Genomic DNA, 21,202 nt, shown 5'->3' with positions numbered 1-21,202 from the left:
ATTACCCCTAACGGAAGTGGTAGTGTCTTGACGAAATATCTCTAATTGAATACAAGCTGAGTTAATTACGCGCTGCGTAAGCTCTTCCATTACTCACAGTAGGGGGCCCTACGGCAGGATTGAAAGTCTATCTTAAACCAATAACAATATTCAATTCACCACTCTTGCACGCTTTTAGCTGGGTTTTATGTTTTGTATATATATATATATATATATATATATATATATATATATATATATATATATATATATATATATATATATATATATACATATACATATATATATATATATATATATATATATACAATATTCAATTCACCACTCTTGCACCCTTTTAGCTGGGTTTTATGTTTTGTATATATATATATATATATATATATATATATATATATATATATATATATATATATATATATATATATATATGCATAGATCGGATTGAAGTAAGTAAAGGTCACATAAAATTTAAATAATGTTTTCAATACGGCTATCTACTGAACAAGGCGAAGTTGCTCAATAGCTTGTGACGACAGTTAAACTTAATTTTTATCACTAATTTGTTGAAAAAAAATCCAACCAGCAAAGTCAGTCTATATGAAAGAATTAACAATGAAGACCAACTAGTCCAAGTCAAAGTCCAATGAAAATCTTATTTAATGTGGGAGACATCGCAGATTTAATATTCCTCTATGCACACAAGATTGAAAACTTGAGCAAGTCCAAATATGACATTATCATGCCGTGCATATAGGTGCTTCCATTTCTAAAACTTTTCTTTCTTTATTCAATGTTTCTTTGCTAAAATGGAGATAAGTTTTGCAACTGCTGAACTTCTAAAATATTGAGGCTCTTACTATAAGCTAACGATATACAATGGTTCTACCTTCTAAACTGCTAGCACTCTACCTTGGACATAGAAAACAAAAACAAACAAGAAAGAGAAAGTCAAATGCTTCAAACCCTGTATTTGCGCTATGACGTCACTCCCTCACACGATTTTAAAACTACGATAACTTCCCTTCGGAGCACATGTTTTAAATGTTTAGCAGAGTTGTCCATCACAAAAGATCTCTATCATAGAACCTATACATAAAGATGATAATGTGTGTGTCTCCATTTAATTAATGAGCTTTATATATAGAATCATGGTCTTGGGTCTCTATACAATATAGACTACCGTATATATAACTTATAAGGTGACATGATTGGTATAGTGTAAAAGTAAGTTGGCCTAACGTGTCGATCCTATAGCAGGATCTTCTTCAGAGTCTAAATGACAAGTAACAGTAACAGAAGGGATAAAATCACGCACAGAAAACAACTTACTTTTACACATTCTCTTACACAAGCTCACTAGTGGATGAGCAGTTTGCTAACAGTTTTATTTTATTTTTATTAGGATTGGTATAGGACAGTCATCTAGGGGTGGTTTATAATTAGACGGAAGTATATATAGGCCTCAACACTGTCTTTAGCTAGATTTTCCTGACGTGTTTTACTTTTCTCCTTTCTTTGGGGGTGAAGGTGGGGTGGGGGATGGTTAAACTTAGGCCTACAACCACACTCTCTTGTAGTTGTTTACGTGATGAGAGACGGTCGTCGCTATAAGTAAGATATACGCGCAACATCATGAACCCGACACACAATTCACGATAAGCGACAGGATACTGTGGGCAGTTGAATGACTTGTATGTAGGTATAGGCCGTGATTGATAAAATCAATACATTGTAACACGTTGTAACGTATGGGTCCACCACATGTTCCTCTCCCGATGAGTATAAGACTCAGACCTGCATTCTTCACAGTATGACTTATAGATTGTGCTATTTCTTTTTTGTCGTTGAGTATATGAGTGATTAGTTATAATGTTTTCAGCTCTCGGCCGTCATCCTCAAGAGTTATATATACTAATAGGACTGATACCGCTTACTTTCCAAACAGAAAGGAAGCCGCTAGAAAATTAGTTGCCACTCGAAACATAAGCTTCAAAACGTATTGCACCTAGTATGCCAATCTGGGGCGGATCCATAACTTTGTAAAGGAGGTTGTGTGGCCCGGGTCGTATGTTGAATCCGATTCCCATGTGAGGGGTGTGCGGTGTAGAGGTCAAAGGGCGCATTCATATTTAAACTTCCGGGGCCTTAGGTCTGTAAGGTTGTGCTAATATTTGATTGGTTTTTGTGCTTGCGTGTGTGTGTGTGAGGTTGAAATGGGGGGGGGGGGGGGGTACGCCCACCCCGACAAACTGGATCCGTGCATGCCAATATTGGCAGGCACGGATCCAGTTTGTCGGGGTGCGTAGTCAATATTGACTACGCACGATTTTTAACATCGTACTGTTGAAAGACGCAAGGGGTAAACTATCATTCCAATATAGGCTACACTAAAAAGAAATTGCACTTTGACGAAGTATTAATTTTAGAGTACTGATGCTTCGAAAGGTGATCTTTCCGATCCAAAGTATAAGGCTATACTTTCAAAGAGTTAACAAAATAATTACAGCCGGCACCGTTACGCGCGCGTGCGGTACTCAGTGAATACGGTACCTTTACCCCGTCGATGCCATACCAATGACCGTTACCACTCACTAAAATTAGAATTTCCCTGTGGTCGTAGGAGCAGTCTCCCGGCAATATAGGGATCTGAGGTTTGTCCACCCCTTCCCCTCTCCCCTCCCCACGGGATGAAATGAAACTTTAGGCGTCAAATTGTGTCGATCCTGAGGCATATTTACACCACAAATTCGTTCTAAAATAAGCTGTAAACTGAAGATTTTACTTAATTAATACTGTTGAGGTTTTGTGTGAGGTAGAAGGAGAGGGGGGGGCATACGTTACAGCCAACACCGTACGCCCAACTCTCCCCACCTGGGTTGGCGCCCAGTGCCGCATGCGTTATCGTCAAAGTGTCTCCTTATTTACCCAAGAAGTGTCTCCTTATCTACCCAAGAAAGTATTTCCAGTGGCAAGTTTCCATGTTTTACCAAAGCTAACTAGATGGTGTAGTCTATAGCTGTACACGCAACTCGGAGAACAGCTACTTAGATGTGACTGGGTAGCTACTTGAGTTGAACGGATTATGGTCAAACCAAAACCTTTCGTATTAAAAAAATGGCCGAGGTTCAACTTTCCAGAAAGTCATTCATGCTATCATTTTCAGTCGCTTTTCTTCTTGGAACAGTATTTGGTTATAAAGTTAACTCGTGGTACCGACGTTACCTGCAGAAGAGGAGGGATACATTTAAGAAGAAAGCAACTGATATTCAAAATCGTATTGAATTGCAATAGATTGTTGACAGTAGGTACTTGTAATTCATACAAATTACAGGTAACCTGTTTCACGAAATACAGTAGGACTAGGAGATTATTCAGTTAGGCTTACACGTACTATGGCCTAGGCCTAGGCCTATCACTATCAAATTTAGCTTTTGTTCAATCAATTCAAAGTTCAATATTTTATTGTCTCATTGAAGGTATGCTATAAGTAAAGAAAGATGGTAGATCTTATCTTTAGCTACACATCTGTTCTTACCAATGTAGCATTCTTAAGATCTATTAAGTTTTTTTGTGTCAGCTGCATTAGTTTGGTACTAAACGGTAACACCGTAACAGTGGTACAATGAATATTTAAACTTCCATGTTTGATCAAAATAGTCAGATTTGTAACATTTTTGATTATGAAGTTTTGTTTCTGAATGTTGCAAGTTTGGTAGTATTTGCTGTACTAAGTAAATTTAATTTGTCAATTAACAAAAATAATTTTTTTTCTTCTTTGTTGTTACAGGAATTGAGATATGGGGGAAGTTAAACCAACGATACTTATTCATGGAGGTGCTTGGGCAATACCAGATCACCTTGTCAAAGACAGTGTAGATGGAGTGAAAATTGCCGCTACAGTCGGTTACAGTGTCCTCAATAAAGAGAATGGGACTGCTCTGGATGCCGTTGAGGCTGCGATCTGCTCTCTCGAGGAGAACCCAGCCTTTGACGCTGGTGAGAAATTAAAATTTAATTAAAAAATAATAATTAAACTTAAACTTTCAAAACAAGCCAAAGAAAGTATGATCTCTCCATCTCCCCACCCACTCACACACCCACCCATCCATCCACCCAACAAACATATACCTTGATTGTGCTAAAAGATGTTTATAAGCTGAACTGTTTAATACTTTGAAACGAAACATGCAAATATTTTCCCAATTAACGCTGCAAACACTTTTCATCTGTTCATGACTGTAGGAACTGGCGCTGTTCTTAATGCTGCTGGTGATGTAGCACTGGATGCTATTATCATGGAAGGCAAGGAGCTTAGGACAGGATCTATTGCTTGTGTACAAAATATTAAAAATCCTGTGAAATTAGCAAGATTGGTCATGGAAAAGGTAAATACAGAAGTATCATATATATTAAACTGTTTTTGTTTTCATTAAAGTATGGATCTGACTCAATTATCATATTTTGCATGTGTACCAGTGATTTAGTTGATCCTTACATGCAGCATGGGTACATGTGCAGGGCAGTTATTGTACAGTTCCTCTCTCTGCCTTCCACCCTTTCCTCTCTCAAATGAAAAAGTCCTTCTCTTCCACTGGTTATGCCCTCTTTTCTGACCTCCTCCTCTCCCTTTTACCACCTTTGTTGTTAATGGTACTTTGATCACATGCTATTACCAATTAGTGATTATCTCCCTGATTATAAATGGGGTTTTCAGTGACCATAAGTAGATCTAGCCTGTCCTGTTAAAAACTGAAATGGAAGAATAACAATTATCTGTTGGTGTCCTGCAATTGTAAATTGTTTAATGCAGGGGGCTTACACACATATTCCTTGTTTTAAGCAGAATTTTGAAGGAAATTTCTTTCCCAAGGACTATCAAGGTTGCATTATGGTAAAAAGAATATATACTGTATGCATATTGCATTTTGAAACTTTAATTCTCATCCATGCAAAAAGGGGGAAAATTAAAGTATGGAGTTTGAAAAGAGGAGAGCAGATTTGAGGAATTCTAGTGTGCAACAAAATGTGCCAACTCTTTATTGAGAGAGTGTTTGTGTGACTGTGTATTTTATTCTTCTACTTTGGAGTAGTAATATCTCACAATAGTGTCTACATCAGTTATGAGGTTTGAAGATTATTTATTTTTGTGCAATAGTGAAAGCACTATGGTTCTGTGCCCAAAACCATATTGCAGTATGGTTATGTATGTATGCTTACATAGCAATTTGTTTAGTTTGAAAATCAGTTTGATTTGAGAGACCAGATTTAAGTTATTTCCTGCATATTACTTAACTTGGTCTGGAAAGCTCGACAATTTATGAGCACTGCATTTATAAACAAAATTCAAAATGGAAGTGTGCTCCTGATCAAGAAGAACAGTTCTACACTTTTGCCGTTAACATTTTTACTTGCAACATTTCTACATGTGAGGTACACTGTGTCAAGGTCTGAACTGAGGAATTGATGCCTGTAATTGTAAAAATGTCTTCCAAAAATGATGTCTTTCAACAAGTTCTTAAATCTAATTCCTAAAACCTCTCTAAACTGAACAACTTACTGTAGCCTGTTGCTATGTACAGTAAGAAAACCTACGAAATGAAAAACATGGTATCGTAGCCTAGACATAATAATGTTCAGTTACACAAAAGAGTTTCCATTTGGCTTGTATATATTGACAGATGGTCTTTCATATATTTCACAGACATGTGAACAACGTATACAACTTATTTTTCATATACTTCACAACATATATTTTACAGCAACAGTAATTATGAAAATATGTGTACTTTGTACATGTATTTTGTAACAATATATATTTCACAGATATCGGGATGTGTATTTAACAACAACTTTCTCCTTGATTACTTAGTAAAAATGATTTATTGAATCAAGAATCCATGGATTTTATTTGAATTATCTTGATTTCCTCAGACAGATCATGTGATGCTGGTAGGTCAAGGTGCTAATATCTTTGCTAAAGAGATGGGTGTCCCAGAAGTACCCAAAACTGATCTGGTGACCCCCGAGGCAGTGAAATACTGGGAAGAGTACTCAAAGTACAAAGAAGCAGTACATGACCTCTTCAACAATAAAATCAAGTAAGGTCATTTTCATATACTAAATTAAAAAATATACATATATCTGAAGTGAAATTGTAGCCTTACAAAAAGGGACTATAAAGTGAAGCAAACAGATGTAACAAACAACTGTACTCAAATTTGTGCCAAAAAACATGGCCTTCCCAGTTTTGTTCCACTTTGATGACAATTTGAACATAGGTTTTTCAGAAAACTATGGTAATTGTGTAAAAGATTAAATTGCAAAATTGCTTATTATGCAAAGCTTAAAAGACAGTTTCAAAGCTTTTGAAAATGGTATATCCATTTCAGCACATTGTAGCATGGCCTGTAATTATGTTCTGTCAGTATATATTCAGTGATATCTTTTTAGCTGTAAACATCCTTTTATTATTGTGATAGTCGTAACAATAGGATCACAATCTGTTTTATGTTGTCCTTTACATATATATCTTCCTTCTATATATCCTGAAAATTTAAGCAACATTAAATCTCCCCTTCCCCCCCCCCCTCGTCACTCCTCTTCTCATTGCTCTCTTCCATCCTTTTTTCCCCACACCTTTCTGTCTTTGTCCTTGGATGTTGTTGTGTTTTGTGTGCTGGCGGTTCCATGGGAAGAAACCCTTCTACTGTACTCATTATACTTTGGTAATTGTGATAGGAAAATCATAACAATTTTTTCGAAAATTATCACTTTTGTTTGAACGTCATTATCACACATTATCAGGTCTTATACTGTATTGACTGATGTATTACGCTATGTCGTACTGTTCATTTGAATCCAACAGGGGAGCGCAAGGTCATGACACCGTTGGAGCTGTGGCCATCGACCGACAAGGAAATGTGGCGTGTGCCACCTCTACGGGAGGCATCACAGGCAAACGAGTTGGAAGAGTTGGGGACAGTCCTCTCATTGGTAGGTCGGTCAGAAACTTTGATAGTACGGACTTTTGATTTCATTTACCATTAATTGTCATTACTTAAAGTAACTGTGATGTCCGGGCACGGAGCTGAAAAGCCGACTTAAATTTGCTGAAGACGAAGACGAAAATCCTTAATAACACACACTGACAAAAATCCGTAGTAAAGTAATAATACAACTTGTGTTTACAGAGATATTTACACCGTTCCGTTCGTCACAAAAAACAAGGAAACAAAAAAACTATTAGTATGATGGACTCTGAAAGCTATCGAAACACACAAAAATACTTGAAATCATATAAAAGTAGGTCGTAAATGGTGATATTACTAACTCGTAAATACCGTGTTGGCTTGTAGGCCTTCAGCACCCGAAAACATAAAATAACTTTTTTATGGAAGGCCAAATGAGCAGCTCTGCCACTACAATAACCATGGAAACTGTTCACTAGATGACAGTCGCCTGAAGCTTTATTCTAGAGGATGTTTGTCAATGGGAAACCAGAACAAAATGGCTGAAATACATCAGGTTTCACTGACAATTTCAATGTCAGGTTAGTTGGTTTGAATTCCATAAAGTGATCTTAGCTAATTCATGAAAAATAGCTGGATGCTATTCTCTTTAACATTGAACTGTTGATTCTTATATAATGAAGTTTGAACTTTTATTCATTACATCGAATACTGCTGGCTGGTTGTCAATGTTGTATGAGTTCTGACTTAAGTGACAAATGGGAGAACTGGGGCATAAAACTCCAGTTACTAATGGAAGGACTGGGGCATAAAACTCCAGTGACTATTAATGGGATGAATGGGGCATAAGACTCCAGTTACACATGGAAGGACTGTGGTGTAAAACTCCAGTGACTACTAATGGGAGGACTGGGGCATAAAAAATCGAGTGACTAATGGGAGGACAGGGGGCATAAAACTCAAGTTACTAATAGAAGGACTGGGGCATAAAACTCCAGTGACTACTGGAAGAACTGGGAAATAAAACTCCAGTTACTAATGGAAGGACTGGTATAAAACTCCAGTTACTAATGAGAGGACTGGGGAATAAAACTCCAGTTACTAATGGAAGGACTGGTATAAAACTCCAGTTACTAATGAGAGGACTGGGAAATAAAACTCCAGTTACTAATGGAAGGACTGGTATAAAACTCCAGTTACTAATGAGAGGACTGGGGAATAAAACTCCAGTTACTAATGGAAGGACTGGTATAAAACTCAAGTCAATAAGGGGAGGAATGGGGCTTAAATTACTATTGGTTCAAGCAATCTAACCGGAGGCACTAGTGTCTCGAACCAAGTGACACTTTTCTCTCGAATGAGACTAGCTCCTTTCGCAATCAAGGGCAAATTGGCATCCTCTGCACCTCAACATGGCATCACAATTTGATGTAACAGCACACTGGTTACAAGCCAGTATCCCAATTACATTTGATGTAACCGCTCACCCGTTACAATCAAGCATGTCAAAATGCAAATCTGCTCCTGCCAGCGAACAAATTCCTTTAAATGAAAGTCTGTCAGGTTAGTGCTGTTACAGGGATGAACTTAACTTGCTAACATGGGGATTTCTATGATCTTACAGTCTGTAGAAGGACTTGACTGTATTTAGGATACTCAAAAGTACTGTGCCAAATAACCTTTCAAGGGATATTCCTGCCATAGTGGTGGTGTATTTGTGGAATGTCTGCAGGAATGGTTTCAATGATTACAAGCCTTCCTTGGGAAATACTACGCTAACTTAAAACTTGCTGTAAACTGGTAAAATGATCTTCAGATTTGGTGCAGTAGCCAGAAATTGCACTCTCTGTACAAATTTTTACATATATATTTAACATATTTTAGTTATTGTTATCATTTAATAATGTAATTAATTTAAACTGCCTACTGGATGAATTTATAATGAATGGGTTAAATCTCTTTGTTGGATCAGGCAGTGGAGGTTACTGCGATAATGCTTTGGGTGCAGCGTCTACCACCGGACATGGAGAATCTATCATGAAAGTCCTCTTGGCTCGCTTGGTACTTCAGAACATTCAAACAGGTTAGTCCAATATTATTTTATACTTTATCTGCAATGACACACCCTAGCATGCCAAAATGAGTGAATGCGAGTTGTGAAATACTGTACATCCGTAAGTTACAGTGCTGTTTGAGTTGCAAAAGTGAAATGTTATGAAAATTAAAATGATCCATGGTTGTCAATAAATTAAGGGGATATTCCAGTAGCAGGCAATCGGACAGTTTTAATGGAAAAGTAAAATGTTTCACTCTGTTAGTTGACAACCCTATCCACAGATGCCAACCAGTACGATTTTATCGTATTTAGTACTATAAAACAAGTGAAATACCATATTGCCTCTTGAAAATACGATTTTTCATCTTTCAAAAAAAAAAAAAAAAAAGGAAGCGGAATCGCATAGAAACATGTACAAGTAACCCCCCAAACCCTGACAAACACGTTGAACAACGAGCCTACGTGGGTGGGAAATACGCGGAATCGGCAGCTTTACAATTTTCTCATTAAATGTTAATGTAAAAGCAAACATTTTACTTGCCCGTTCTTACTAGTAAAACATTTTTCTGACATTTTACTGGCCCGGGGCCAACGGGCCAGTGGTAGTGTCGATTTTTCGTGAAAATCTGATTTTTCTCTCCAAAATCTGATTTTTTAGGATATTCAGTCTGTTTTTTTGTGTCAAGAGGTTGGCATCTCTGCCTATCTCAATATCATATTCCTAACTCAAGATATGGCTGATTGAATGACTTAGTTGGACTGGCTAACTGTTAGATTCTGGAACGGATCACAGTAGGTGGTCTGTGATGTCATAAGAGGGAATAATCTTTAAAAGATTTACGTTCCTGTTATAATCTTTTTGTTGATTTATGCTTAAAACGTGATACATTCGGATACGTTTGCCTAGCTTTTCATGATTCCTGTTCTCAGAGATGGTTTAGAATTACATCAAAATGTAACTAATTTTTTGTAGAAATATTACTTTTCCTCTATGAATAAGTGATTTTAATATTAAAAGGAAAACAAATACATTTATAGCTGAATTGTTGTGATGACATCACTCACTTTGCTGTTGCCAGATAAATTCACAAAATACCACCCGATTTGAGAAAAAAATCATATCTTTAATAACATAAGAATGTAAATTTGACCTAAAGATGCAGAAGGTTACCAGCATTATTTATTTAAGCCATCAACTTCAGCTACCGGAATATCCCTTGAAGGCATGGGTTCCCTAACTGGGGTGCATGAAATCCCAGGGGGTGCATGAGTTCATCCCAGGGGGTTTGTGAGACATTTCTGAAAGTCAAAACTAGAGTACTTTTTGTTGAACTAAAGTCTGATATATCATATAATTTAGTAATGTACAAAAGTCGTACCTATCAACAAACTCTACAATATTACACTATGAACTTGAGCTTTTACGAAGCACTGTTATGCGTATTATAATATATATTGGGGGTTCGTGGACAACTCTGACATCCACAGGGGGTTTTCGTGGGGGGAAAAAGTTAAGGAAACCCTGCTCTAAGGGCTATCAAGCATAATGATGACAAATGCCAAACCATTACAAAATACACTGAACGAGTGTGAAGTAGGTAAACTTAACCTGATCTAAATCTGTATATTATTTGCATTTTTTTTTTTTATTGGTCGCAGGGTTGTCGACACAGACAGCCGCAGAAAGAGCCCTTGAATACATGGAACAGAGGGTAGGAGGAGCTGGGGGAGTGATAGCCATCAATAATAAAGGAGAGATTGGCAAACATTTCACAACCGAGAGAATGCCCTGGGCGACAATATCAGAGGAAACATTGGAATATGGTATAGAACCAAAAGATCACTACAGAGAAACCATGACAAAGTCGTAGAAGCTTAGTCGCCGCGGTATCAGGTGTCAAGAAAATCAAGAAAATTGACTTTTTTTTTAAGAGAGACAACTACAGGATTCTGTTTTATCAAAGTGGTTTCAGGTATCAACAAATGTGATGGGAACTGGAGAGGGAAAAAAATAGCTATATTATATTATATTATACTATATAATAGTATATTATATATTATATTATATTATAGTGCAAAAAATCATTAATAGATTTATTATAATAAACAAAAGTTTGTCTTAATGTGGGTACAATGTGTAATTGTAATAAGGATGTCACTACTGCTATGAATTATGTACTTGAAAACCACCTGTCCAAGGCACCGTCACTTCTATTGTACTTGTAATAAGGATTTCACCGCTGCAATGAATTACTGTATGTACTTAAAAACCTTTCTGCTTCGTCTTAACCGTCCAAGGTGTTATAAATGCCTCTCTGTTATAATCTGATGGTATTCTCTGGTTGTTTTACATGCCACTTCAGTCAGCTATATTGTAGTAACCTGTTTCATGACAACGATGTTAACTACATCTCATATTTCTGGATCACGTTTAGAGATACAAGCACAAGGCAGCAGGCAAGGAGGGGAGGGAGGAGGGGCAAGGGGTACACTTACATCCCCTGGAAAAGAAAAAGGAGTAGAGAGTAGAGAACCAAACATTTGCTCTCTCTTTAAAAATAACGTTAACTGATGTAATTTAGACAGTTTACCAAGGAAGTTTTTTATTATTTTTTTTTTTTTCCAACCTGCTATTCTGAAGTTTCGGAAATCAAGTGTCACTTGTCAGAGTTTCACCGAATGGCCAACCAATATGGCAGCCACCATCTTCACATTGACTACTGATAAACAATATTATAATTGCCTCTGTTGTATGTGAGTGCTTGGGAGGTCCCTTTAACTGAACAAAATGGCTCTTCACCGCGGTACTTCAAATTCCATTCGTCTACCTTTTAATGAAAAGAAGATGTAACAATTAATGGGGTTATTGTGCACATTGGGTCGTGGTGTGGCGTGGAAAAAAAACACTTTTTATCAGTAAAGAGAAAGATGATTAGGCCGGCTGGATATTTATCGGTTAGTCCATGTTGATAATGGAATGCTTACTAGGGAATGAAACCCAAATAGGACTTTAAGGTATAAGAGTGGCATGTGCAAAGGAAAGGGGGTGGGGGGGGGGGCGGATGAGGGGCACCTCCATCGTTGAGGCGACGAAAATTTCAGCGGAGGGAGTTAAAATGATTTCTTAGCCCAAATCTTGCATTTAGACCTAATTACAGACCTACTTAACCTCACTATGTCTCAGAACAAACGGTTTTTCTGTGGGAGGACTCCAAGACTGCCTACATACAAACTTCACTCAGCAGCCCCAAAGCCACCCAAACGTTTGATCCACCTACTGTACAGCACCTCATGTTTCTATCAATATCTGTCAGGCTCCCCCAAACCTGTGAAATCATGTGTATGGCACTGAACTAAAAGTGTCTGTTAAGCACTTTACTGGACTGAGGTTCTAATTTGTCCTATTAATTACCAAGCTCAAATGAACCAAATACTAACAGAACTTGTCTTTACTGAAGCTTTACAATCAATTGAATTACTGTTGGATTAAAACTTACGTGGCCTACTCTGAACAACGTCTGAGAAATATGAGGGAGATATACAGCCTGAGGGATCCCCAGGACTTAAGACCACACCGTTCTTGGAAACAAAGAATGATAAACCATCTGCAGAGGACAAATAAAAAATTAGAATTGTTAACTGATTGTTACCATGCACATCAAAATTGTAGACAGGAACCATTACCAAACACTACTGTACGTGAGCCAGAAATGTAACGGTAAATTAACAATGTGAAAAACCAACAGCACATATAACCCTCCAATCAGGTACTGACATAAATATATAATATGCAATAATATATTAAAATACAACTACTTCCACTGAGAACAAGTATTAAAGAAACAACATCAGTTAAAATGTGACACTATAATAAAAGAAAAGCAGATTTCGCTAGAGTCAAAGGAAGCAGTGACTTTGTTGGTGCCTTGAGAAATACGGTAATTTGTTGAATTCCACTCAGTTAATCTGAAAAGGGCATGACTGCAACTTTGAATATGGCTATGTCTGCAATTGTTAATGACAGAAGAAGTGGCAATAAAATCTGAAGATTGTCCATGTCGACAAAATCCCATTACAATCAAAAGCAGCTCAGTAGATTAATATTCATTGCAGTTTCATATTTAACAATCCAGACTACAGTATTTAGTGTTGGTCTTGAGAAACGGTGTTCATTTGGGTTAAATTGAATCTGAAGGAAATTATGAAAACAAAACTGTCTGAGCTACAAGTCATCATGTGCATAGGAGCCCAATATTATTTGAGTGGCAGGTGGGTGGGGGCTGTAACAACTTCCCCAAAAAATGTCACCAATGTGGAAGGGTGTACTGGTGAGATCCCCCTCACCTTTGAAATTTGAATTTGTTAAAAGGAATGCCAACAGTGATAAATATCATAACATTGTCTTGGACAGAAAAGGAAAGCATGGAGTGCGAACTGTGTCAAAACTACACAACATCAATGTCAGATTAGTCGGGCAAGCTTAGAATGTTAGTCAAATTACCAGAGGCTGCCTCTTTTTACAGAACCACTGACTCTCATCAAAACAAGATTATTCATTTTTTTTTTTTTATTGCAGTGCTTTAACAATATCAGCATATTACCCAATTTTTCGCTGACATATCTTGTTGGAAGGGGGGGGGGAGGGGGTGGCTGCAGTCACCTCTGCCCCCTACACCTATGATTAAGACAGTAGAAATGCTAATTAATCTCTAACCTAACCATCTCTATCCAGTGGAAAAAAGGTGGGAAGACATCTTATTTTTACCAATAAAGTGCAGGCATGTTGTTTTTTGCACTGCTTTAAGTAGATTTGGTCAAATAATTTGTAGCAAACAACTAAAGTGAAAAACATTGCTTCCACTAAAACTCTAAAAGGAATTCTTTGCACCTTTAAAGAAGAATTGGGGAGGGGGAAAGAAGAAATTTTGTCGAAGCTTTTATACTTACCGCTCAGAGCCTTCTCAAGATTTATGTAGATCATCAACTGGCAGGACCCTCTCATTCCTAAATGAAATATTAATAAGAAATGGAGAATTTATTCATCAGAAAAGAAATGGTGATGAATTTAATGATGGTCGTCATGGAAACAGCCTCGATGGAATTTGTAAGCTGTTTGAATTTTTCATCAAGTATATAATTAGCAATTGAAGCTATTAAAAACTATCCTTTTTGAGAAACATCACAGTTAGACCCTTTATATGGGAGCGCATTTGAACATTGCCTTGTGCTCTGGATACCTGCATTATATAAATGACAGTTATTATTATTATTATTATCAAGTCTGCTTTTGTCTGGTAAAGGTAAAATGAAGATGTTGCTGTTTTTAAACATTCATTAAAATTTTAATATTTTCTTGGAGGAGGTGGATGTGGGGGACAAATTTCACAAGAGAGGTTTTAGCAATAGCATAGGGGGAGGGGGGGACGACCCAATGCCCCAGTCTGTCTAAGGCACTGGTCCATCAGTATAGATAACCTTCAAACCTACTTACAGATATGCTTGGTCAGTGTTTCCACTTACTAACATGCAGCTAAATCCAAACTGTGTAACCTCACAAATATTACTTATTATGCTTTATTGTTTCACTTTCAAATCTTTGCAGTTATACGGTATCGTTTCTAATAAAAATAATGAAGAAAACAAAATACTCAATAGGAAGAAGATGAACCCTGAGGACTTTGATTCTGTTTTTATCGTTGCAACATGACAATTTCATATTGATGTTTTTTTTTCACATATAGAAAGCAAATTGGAAAACTTCATTCATTTCCAAAATTTTACTTCCATAAGTTGACATGACACTTGACTAGTCAAGCTATAAACAAAATGCATTGTTGATTTTAATATCAATGGGATTTTAAATTGTCTTTGAAATCAAACGGAAAAAGGCTGCTTTGAGGATTGAGAGTCAAATTACTTAGACAATTTAAATTGCTGTGAGATTGGCAGTTTAAAATAAGTCTGAAATGTTTGGTTAAGAGTGACCAATTTTGGTGGTATTATGTGGCAAGGGATGGGGAGGGGGTGGGGGCAATGCTGGTGACATTTAACATGAATAGAGGTACCACTTCACATACCACTGATGACTTCACCATCTCCAGGTTCTCCTTGTGCAAAGTGAATGTGTGTCCTGTTCATCTTCTTTAAACCCTGAAGTTGAAAAAAAACAAGTAGCAGCTTTTAAAATCTTCAGTTTAAACCAAGGGTAAGGAAGCGTACATGTATTCATGTAAAGCCGAATTTGCACTAAATATACATGCCATATTATGCTGGTACATTTACTGGACCATTAAAGTTATAAAAGGGGGATAAAAATGTAATGTTAATTTGATCTACCACACTTAAATTGTATAATTAATTATGAAAATACGCAGACAAAACTTCAAATGAGTGCAACAGAAACATTGCACAAAGCATTCAGGGGTTATAAAATTGTTTAGTTGGAATAAATGGTAAAAATATAAGACCAGGTCTGACAAGAGGGAGGGGGGATTTCAGGGGTAATACATTCAGGGATAAAGAGTAACGTATGTCTTGACTATATTATTAACATGGGGTCTGTTGACATCACTGTCCCCACCGCCCTAATATATACATATTTCGGGGGTTTTCCTTGTTCTTTGAATCGCATAATTAGTAGGGGTTTGCAAACCTTGAGGGTCGCAAACGACAATTTTTCCAAATGCCCCATTCAATCAGCTTGCAGAAAACAATTTGCCTACTTATGAGCTACAGCCTACAATGTAATATCAAACCTGATTATCTGATATATTTTACAGTGCAGTTAATTTAAAGAAAACAGCAAATCTGAATATGTGTACTGACATGAGTTTAATACTGCTTAAATGCTATTCTTAGTGACCCACCTCTGTCTTGATATGTTCCCAAGCCTTGAAGTATGTCCCGTGAACCACCACAGGAAACAACGCTGAATCTGTGATTGGTTCCAATTCTGGGTCTTCCACCTGTGTTACCACAAAGTAAAAATCATATATACTGTAAGGTCTATAGACTAATTGGGGTGTCCGCATATAAAGCGGGAGGCCCGGGTTCGAATTCCGGTGGAGGCTGGAAGTTTTTTCACTGTTCTGGATTTTCCAACTCATTACGATTTCAATTATATATATATATATATATATATATATATATATATATATATATATATATATATATATATATATATATATATATATATATATATAGAAATGTATAAATCAAGGATCACAAAAATAACTTCCCAAATTGTATGTCGTGCAGACTTATAAACCCAGCTAATAGTGAAATGGGCAAAGTAAGCAAAGCCAGCTGGATAACATCAACCAGGAAATCAGAAACACAATAGAGGTTAACCAGTGGAGAAGCACATCCACCGTTATTGAAGGATAAACACGACGGAACCTTTATGATCTTCGACAGTCGATTTTTATCCGTCAATTACAGAAAAGCTCCTAACCGACGCCCTCAATTGGGCAAAAACCTATGTTAACATTTCTGCCCTTGACTACACAGTAATATTGCATGCCAGAAAGTCCATTCTCTTTAGTGACGACAACCTGTGGACCAAGAAGGACAGTAACAACTTTTTCGACGTGACTATGGGCAGCCACGATGGCGCGGAAGGGTGTGAACTAGTTGGCCTTTATATCTTACACAATCTGAAACAGCACCTCAACCCAGCTGACGTGGGCCTGTACCGTGATGACGGCCTGGCCGCACTTATGACCCGCTCGGGCCGAGTAGCTGACAAGACACGAAAAGAGGTCAATCCACTTTTCAACAAGTTTGGCCATAAGGTCACCATTGGAACTAACCAACAGGTAGTGAATTACTTAGACATTACGATGAATCTTGCCAACGGATCGTTCGTCCCCTACAGGAAACCAGGCGACAACCCCCTCTTCGTCCATTCACACTCGGATCACCCACCAGGCATCATAAAGAACAACCCACCAGCCGTAAATAAGAGATTAAGCAGCCTATCATGCAAAGAAAGCATATTCAATGAAGCGTCACCAGCATACAAAGAGGCACTCAACTCAAGTGGCTATGACTGCAACCTCAAATTCGAAGCAGAAACCCGGCCTGTCTCAACAAAAAGGAACAAAAGAACCAGAAAAATCACATGGTTTAACCCCCCCATTTAGTAAAAGTGTAAAGACAAACATTGGAAAAACTTTTTTGAAGTTAGTGGCCAAGCACTTTTCCCCAGGACACAGGCTCCATCAAATATTCAACAAAAATACTCTCAAATTAAGCTACAGCTGCATGAGAAATGCAAAGGCTATTATTAACAGCCACAATAAAAAGGTTCTATCAAAGGTCGTAAAAATTTCACCCAAGCATGGATGCAACTGCAGAATGCGAGAGACCTGCCCCCTAGGAGGAGGGGGCTTGACCCCCTCCATAGTATACAAAGCTGAAGTGACTGCTGGAGATTCTAAGTCTATTTATATTGGTATGTGCGGAGGGCAGTTCAAAACAAGGTTTAATAATCACAAAAAGTCGTTCAACTTGAAGAAATATCACGGAGAAACTGAGCTTTCAAAACATGTTTGGTCTCTAAAAGAAAGTAATAGAGCCTTCCAAATCTCTTGGTCCATTGTCAGGAGATCAAAAATATCGATCAACAGCTCAGGTCCTTGTAATTTATGCCAGGCCAAGAAACTAGCGATAATAGATCATTCTAGCCCTAATCTCTTCAACAAAAGATCAGAAATCCTCGCAAGCTGCAGACATCAACCAAAACATCCCCAAAATAAAGTCAAAACTAAGATGAAAGAGAGATAGCTTTTTAGTACACCTCCTGATGATTGCTAGTAAACATGAAACTCTGAGTAGATGTTTGGTTGTAAAAATCAAAATTTACATTACGCTCTTCTTCATAACGTGGAATTGAGCACTCTGTCGTGTTCTACTTGGAACATTTTATACACTTCTGTGTACGCTCCCACTGGTTGAGCACTCTTTCTAAACAGGACACCATGCAACGCAGCCAATTATGAATAACCATGGGCGTCGGAAGCTATTTGGGATTGGTACGGCAGATCAGAATGTGGCCATCTATTATAATTATCGGGGGGAAGTCTGGTAGGTCAAACTACGCTACACGCCACCATGGTTGGCGCTTAGCGTAATGGAGAATTTTTTTAAAAATGCCTCCCAGATTGCAGGAAATGGCACTTCCCGAGCTTGAAAATAAGACCCCTGCCATGCCAGAGTAGTCACATTTAGCCTACTTGCGGTCATCATTATTGAAAATTATTGAAAAATATACCTCCCAGATTGCACGAAATAGCAGTTCACATGTGTCATATGAAACAAAAAGATTTCAAGCGTAACAAGATTTAATTAACATATCAGAGAAGGTCCCAAACTGTCTGTTTTTGTACCCGATTAATCTTCTGGAAACACATTTTTTAAGTATATTTCATTTTGGTTCTTATTTTGGCCATTTTTTTTCTTAATCCTCCTTTTTTTCTTCTTTTTTTGCGCCGTGGATATTGGTCCAGCGTTCACGGACCTGCCGTACCGGCTCCGACGCACCTGATAACATTAATTTCAGCTACTCTCTATATATATATATATATACATATATTAGTTACGATTAGTTACAAGTTACGATAAGTAATGGCTTGGCTATAAAATGTTGATATTTATTCTGAAAAGGATCAATCAGACTTTCAACATCTATTAAGACACTGACCAGGCAGTAATTAGACCTGAAACAACAGCCTGTACTACTAGTACTGCAAAAACCAGTATATTCGAGCCCACAAATCCTTGGCAGGTAGCACCCAAAAACTTGGATAGTTATGAATAATTTGACATACTTGCTTCACGGCTGCACATCAATCTACCTAGCCAGTAAATTTGCTGGTACTAACCCCCTCCTACTATAACTCTCAAATCACCCTGATCTCCCCTATCCCCCACCCCCCCCCACCCTGCTCTCCTAACAACCACAGAAACATTTCCTGGTCACTGCCTGTTTTTTCTTGTCTTTTTGAATATATACCAATCCATGTGTTCCCATTGAATCTAGTTGGTATTGCATTTTGGCAAAACTGTTTTAACATAGCAACATGGCAGCAGGTACTTGGTTGCAAATCATACATAGTTGCTTTAATTGATTTATAAAGGATGCAATGACTTTAACCTCTTGCAGTATCACTGTCACATTGGCATATTCTCTTAATACACAAATGTTCAGTGAAGTGTGTCAGTAGCTCCTACAGCTCTAAGCTTGGGTAATATGCAGATACTACTTCAAATGTACAACATCCTTTGTATACCTCTCCACTAGCTATCCTAGTATCTGAAAAATTTTCACAAGAGTTGCCAATAGAACTGGCAGCAAAAGTGGAAAAAGAAAACATGTTGCCGTCAAGCATTGCAACTTATTTCAATACTGTAGTACATATCAAAAAGTTATTGATAGAAAAACATTGCAATGCAAAAACTTTACACACAAAGTTGCATCATAAATTTTTAACTGACCAGGAATGAATGTCCTTGATTGGCTGCTATGAGGTCTCCTCTGCCCGGATCGACCTTCATATCAAACCTCTTTTTCTGATTTTGATTGACGACTCTGACGATGTCATCTTTCGAGTACCTTCTAAACATGTGATGAGCTAAGATTTCATCTACAGGGATGTATCCACCTATTCACAAGAAGAAAGAGATATTTAGATACTTCTTGAAATGAATACATGAATAAAAACCAATGGCATCTGTCTAATATAGATTTACTAAATGTTTGTGACATGGCCAGAAAACTTGTGTGACAGAAGACTGAATCGAAAGAACGCTTCTTGTTCATCAACTCAAAGGTATGAATGAAGAATGGGCTGATTGCGATCCTTTAGAATTGCCTGCACTTAAGCTGCTTATGTGCATTGGTCAGGCTCCATGCAGTAAAGATTACTAGCAGACGGTACTGTATATAAATATTTATAATGTGCAGACAGAATAAAAATGAGATAGCAAGCAGATTCAGTTGAGTGTCTGTCTGGGTTGCTGGACAAACCAAGGTTCAAAAGATATGGGAAAAAAAGCAAATCGGTCACGTTTTATTCAATCTTATTTTAAAGTATGTAGTAGTAAAATCTGCACCTGGAAGAATAGTGAATCCCAACTCTGGAGCTTTGTGGCGTAACACAAATGACAACGTCTTGGACAGGCTTGTGTCACTCATTTTGGTGGTGCTTGGTCATCAATTCAATTTCTGAGTTTGTAATTAAGATGTGAAAGGGATTAAGTGATATGGGCAACAAGTGACATCCGTGCATTACTATGGACCTACCAAATATATTAACTTCATTTCATGCTTACTTTAAAAGATCTTTGTCTGTGCAACATTTTCAGGCTTTTACTTCTGTTGATCGCAAAAGAACCCAGGCATTTTACCTCCACAGCTTCCTAAATTTATGGATATTTATTCATCAAGGGTGATCTACATACAAAGTATGAAGTTTATCCAAGCATTAGTAATGTAGTTCTCATGTCAGCAAGGAATCACTAATGCTGCTGGCTTTCTAGTGTAAATTGTAACTTTTCTGCGAAGTAGGCCTGGGGTCTTGCCTAGGCCTAGGCTTACTGTAGTTAGATACAATTGACTAGGCATACTAGTATTACATTACTTGTATGTTAGCAGCACGCAAGCCTCAGTTAAGCCTTGTCTAAGGTTAGACCTAGGCTATAGGATGTATTCAACCATATCAACAGTGTCTAGAAAATCTATAATATTTTACTTAGTTATTCACCAGACTTTATCATGGAGATGAAACAGCAGCTCGAATCCTTCTTCCAAAGGAGGTGAGGTCCAGTGTACGTCACGCTTGAATAATGTAGCAGAACTAGGTTAGACCACAGTATTTATAGTATAACATGGAATGGTAAATCTTTCTTCTGATGTGCAACCAGAGATGTATTAATGTTACAAATACCTGGTGCAATCAGGGAGTTGCTATGGAACCAGGTAACTGATTCTGCTTCAACTGCACATAACAAGTTTCGGCAATGACACCACAAAGTATAACTTCTGCGCATGCGGGAAGTATCAGGGAAAGCCCCATGAAGTAATCGGCTAGATACGGGCAAAATAGAGGGCGTTTGGAATGATTCGCGTCAGAGCCGTATATACGGCTCTGATTCGCGTGAGTCGGAAACTTCCTAT

General features: G+C 37.6%; 2 protein-coding genes across 4 annotated transcripts; one reads left to right on the top strand and one right to left on the bottom strand.

Annotated features, from left to right (window-relative positions):
- The first annotated feature begins 3,087 nt into the window (after positions 1-3,087).
- On the top strand, positions 3,088-11,353 carry LOC139970601 (isoaspartyl peptidase/L-asparaginase-like). Of its 2 annotated transcripts, none has more exons than XM_071976409.1 (7): positions 3,088-3,301; positions 3,788-3,996; positions 4,243-4,385; positions 5,932-6,098; positions 6,866-6,993; positions 8,941-9,051; positions 10,684-11,353. In XM_071976409.1, exons 2-7 carry the CDS (start codon positions 3,798-3,800, stop codon positions 10,893-10,895), a joined length of 960 nt encoding a protein of 319 aa, XP_071832510.1. In that variant the 5' UTR covers positions 3,088-3,301; positions 3,788-3,797; the 3' UTR covers positions 10,896-11,353. The 2 variants fall into 2 exon arrangements, with proteins under 2 accessions (XP_071832510.1, XP_071832511.1); XM_071976410.1 differs by having other exon boundaries at positions 3,088-3,305.
- Positions 11,354-11,490: 137 nt separating this feature from the next.
- On the bottom strand, positions 11,491-21,035 carry LOC139970602 (tRNA 2'-phosphotransferase 1-like). Of its 2 annotated transcripts, XM_071976412.1 has the most exons (8): positions 20,790-21,035; positions 20,140-20,251; positions 19,522-19,688; positions 15,891-15,989; positions 15,102-15,174; positions 13,972-14,028; positions 12,522-12,629; positions 11,491-11,852 (listed from the first exon to the last, which is right to left on the bottom strand). In XM_071976412.1, exons 2-8 carry the CDS (start codon positions 20,219-20,221, stop codon positions 11,821-11,823), a joined length of 618 nt encoding a protein of 205 aa, XP_071832513.1. In that variant the 5' UTR covers positions 20,222-20,251; positions 20,790-21,035; the 3' UTR covers positions 11,491-11,820. The 2 variants fall into 2 exon arrangements, with proteins under 2 accessions (XP_071832513.1, XP_071832512.1); XM_071976411.1 differs by lacking the exon at positions 20,790-21,035 and having other exon boundaries at positions 20,140-20,611.
- Positions 21,036-21,202: the final 167 nt, after the last annotated feature.

The sequence above is a fragment of the Apostichopus japonicus genome, chromosome 8, assembly GCF_037975245.1.
Source record: "Apostichopus japonicus isolate 1M-3 chromosome 8, ASM3797524v1, whole genome shotgun sequence".
NCBI classification, from domain to species: Eukaryota; Metazoa; Echinodermata; class Holothuroidea; order Aspidochirotida; family Stichopodidae; genus Apostichopus; species Apostichopus japonicus.
The sequence above is the reverse complement of the archived record's forward strand: the minus strand, read 5'-3'. Positions and strand labels throughout refer to the sequence as shown.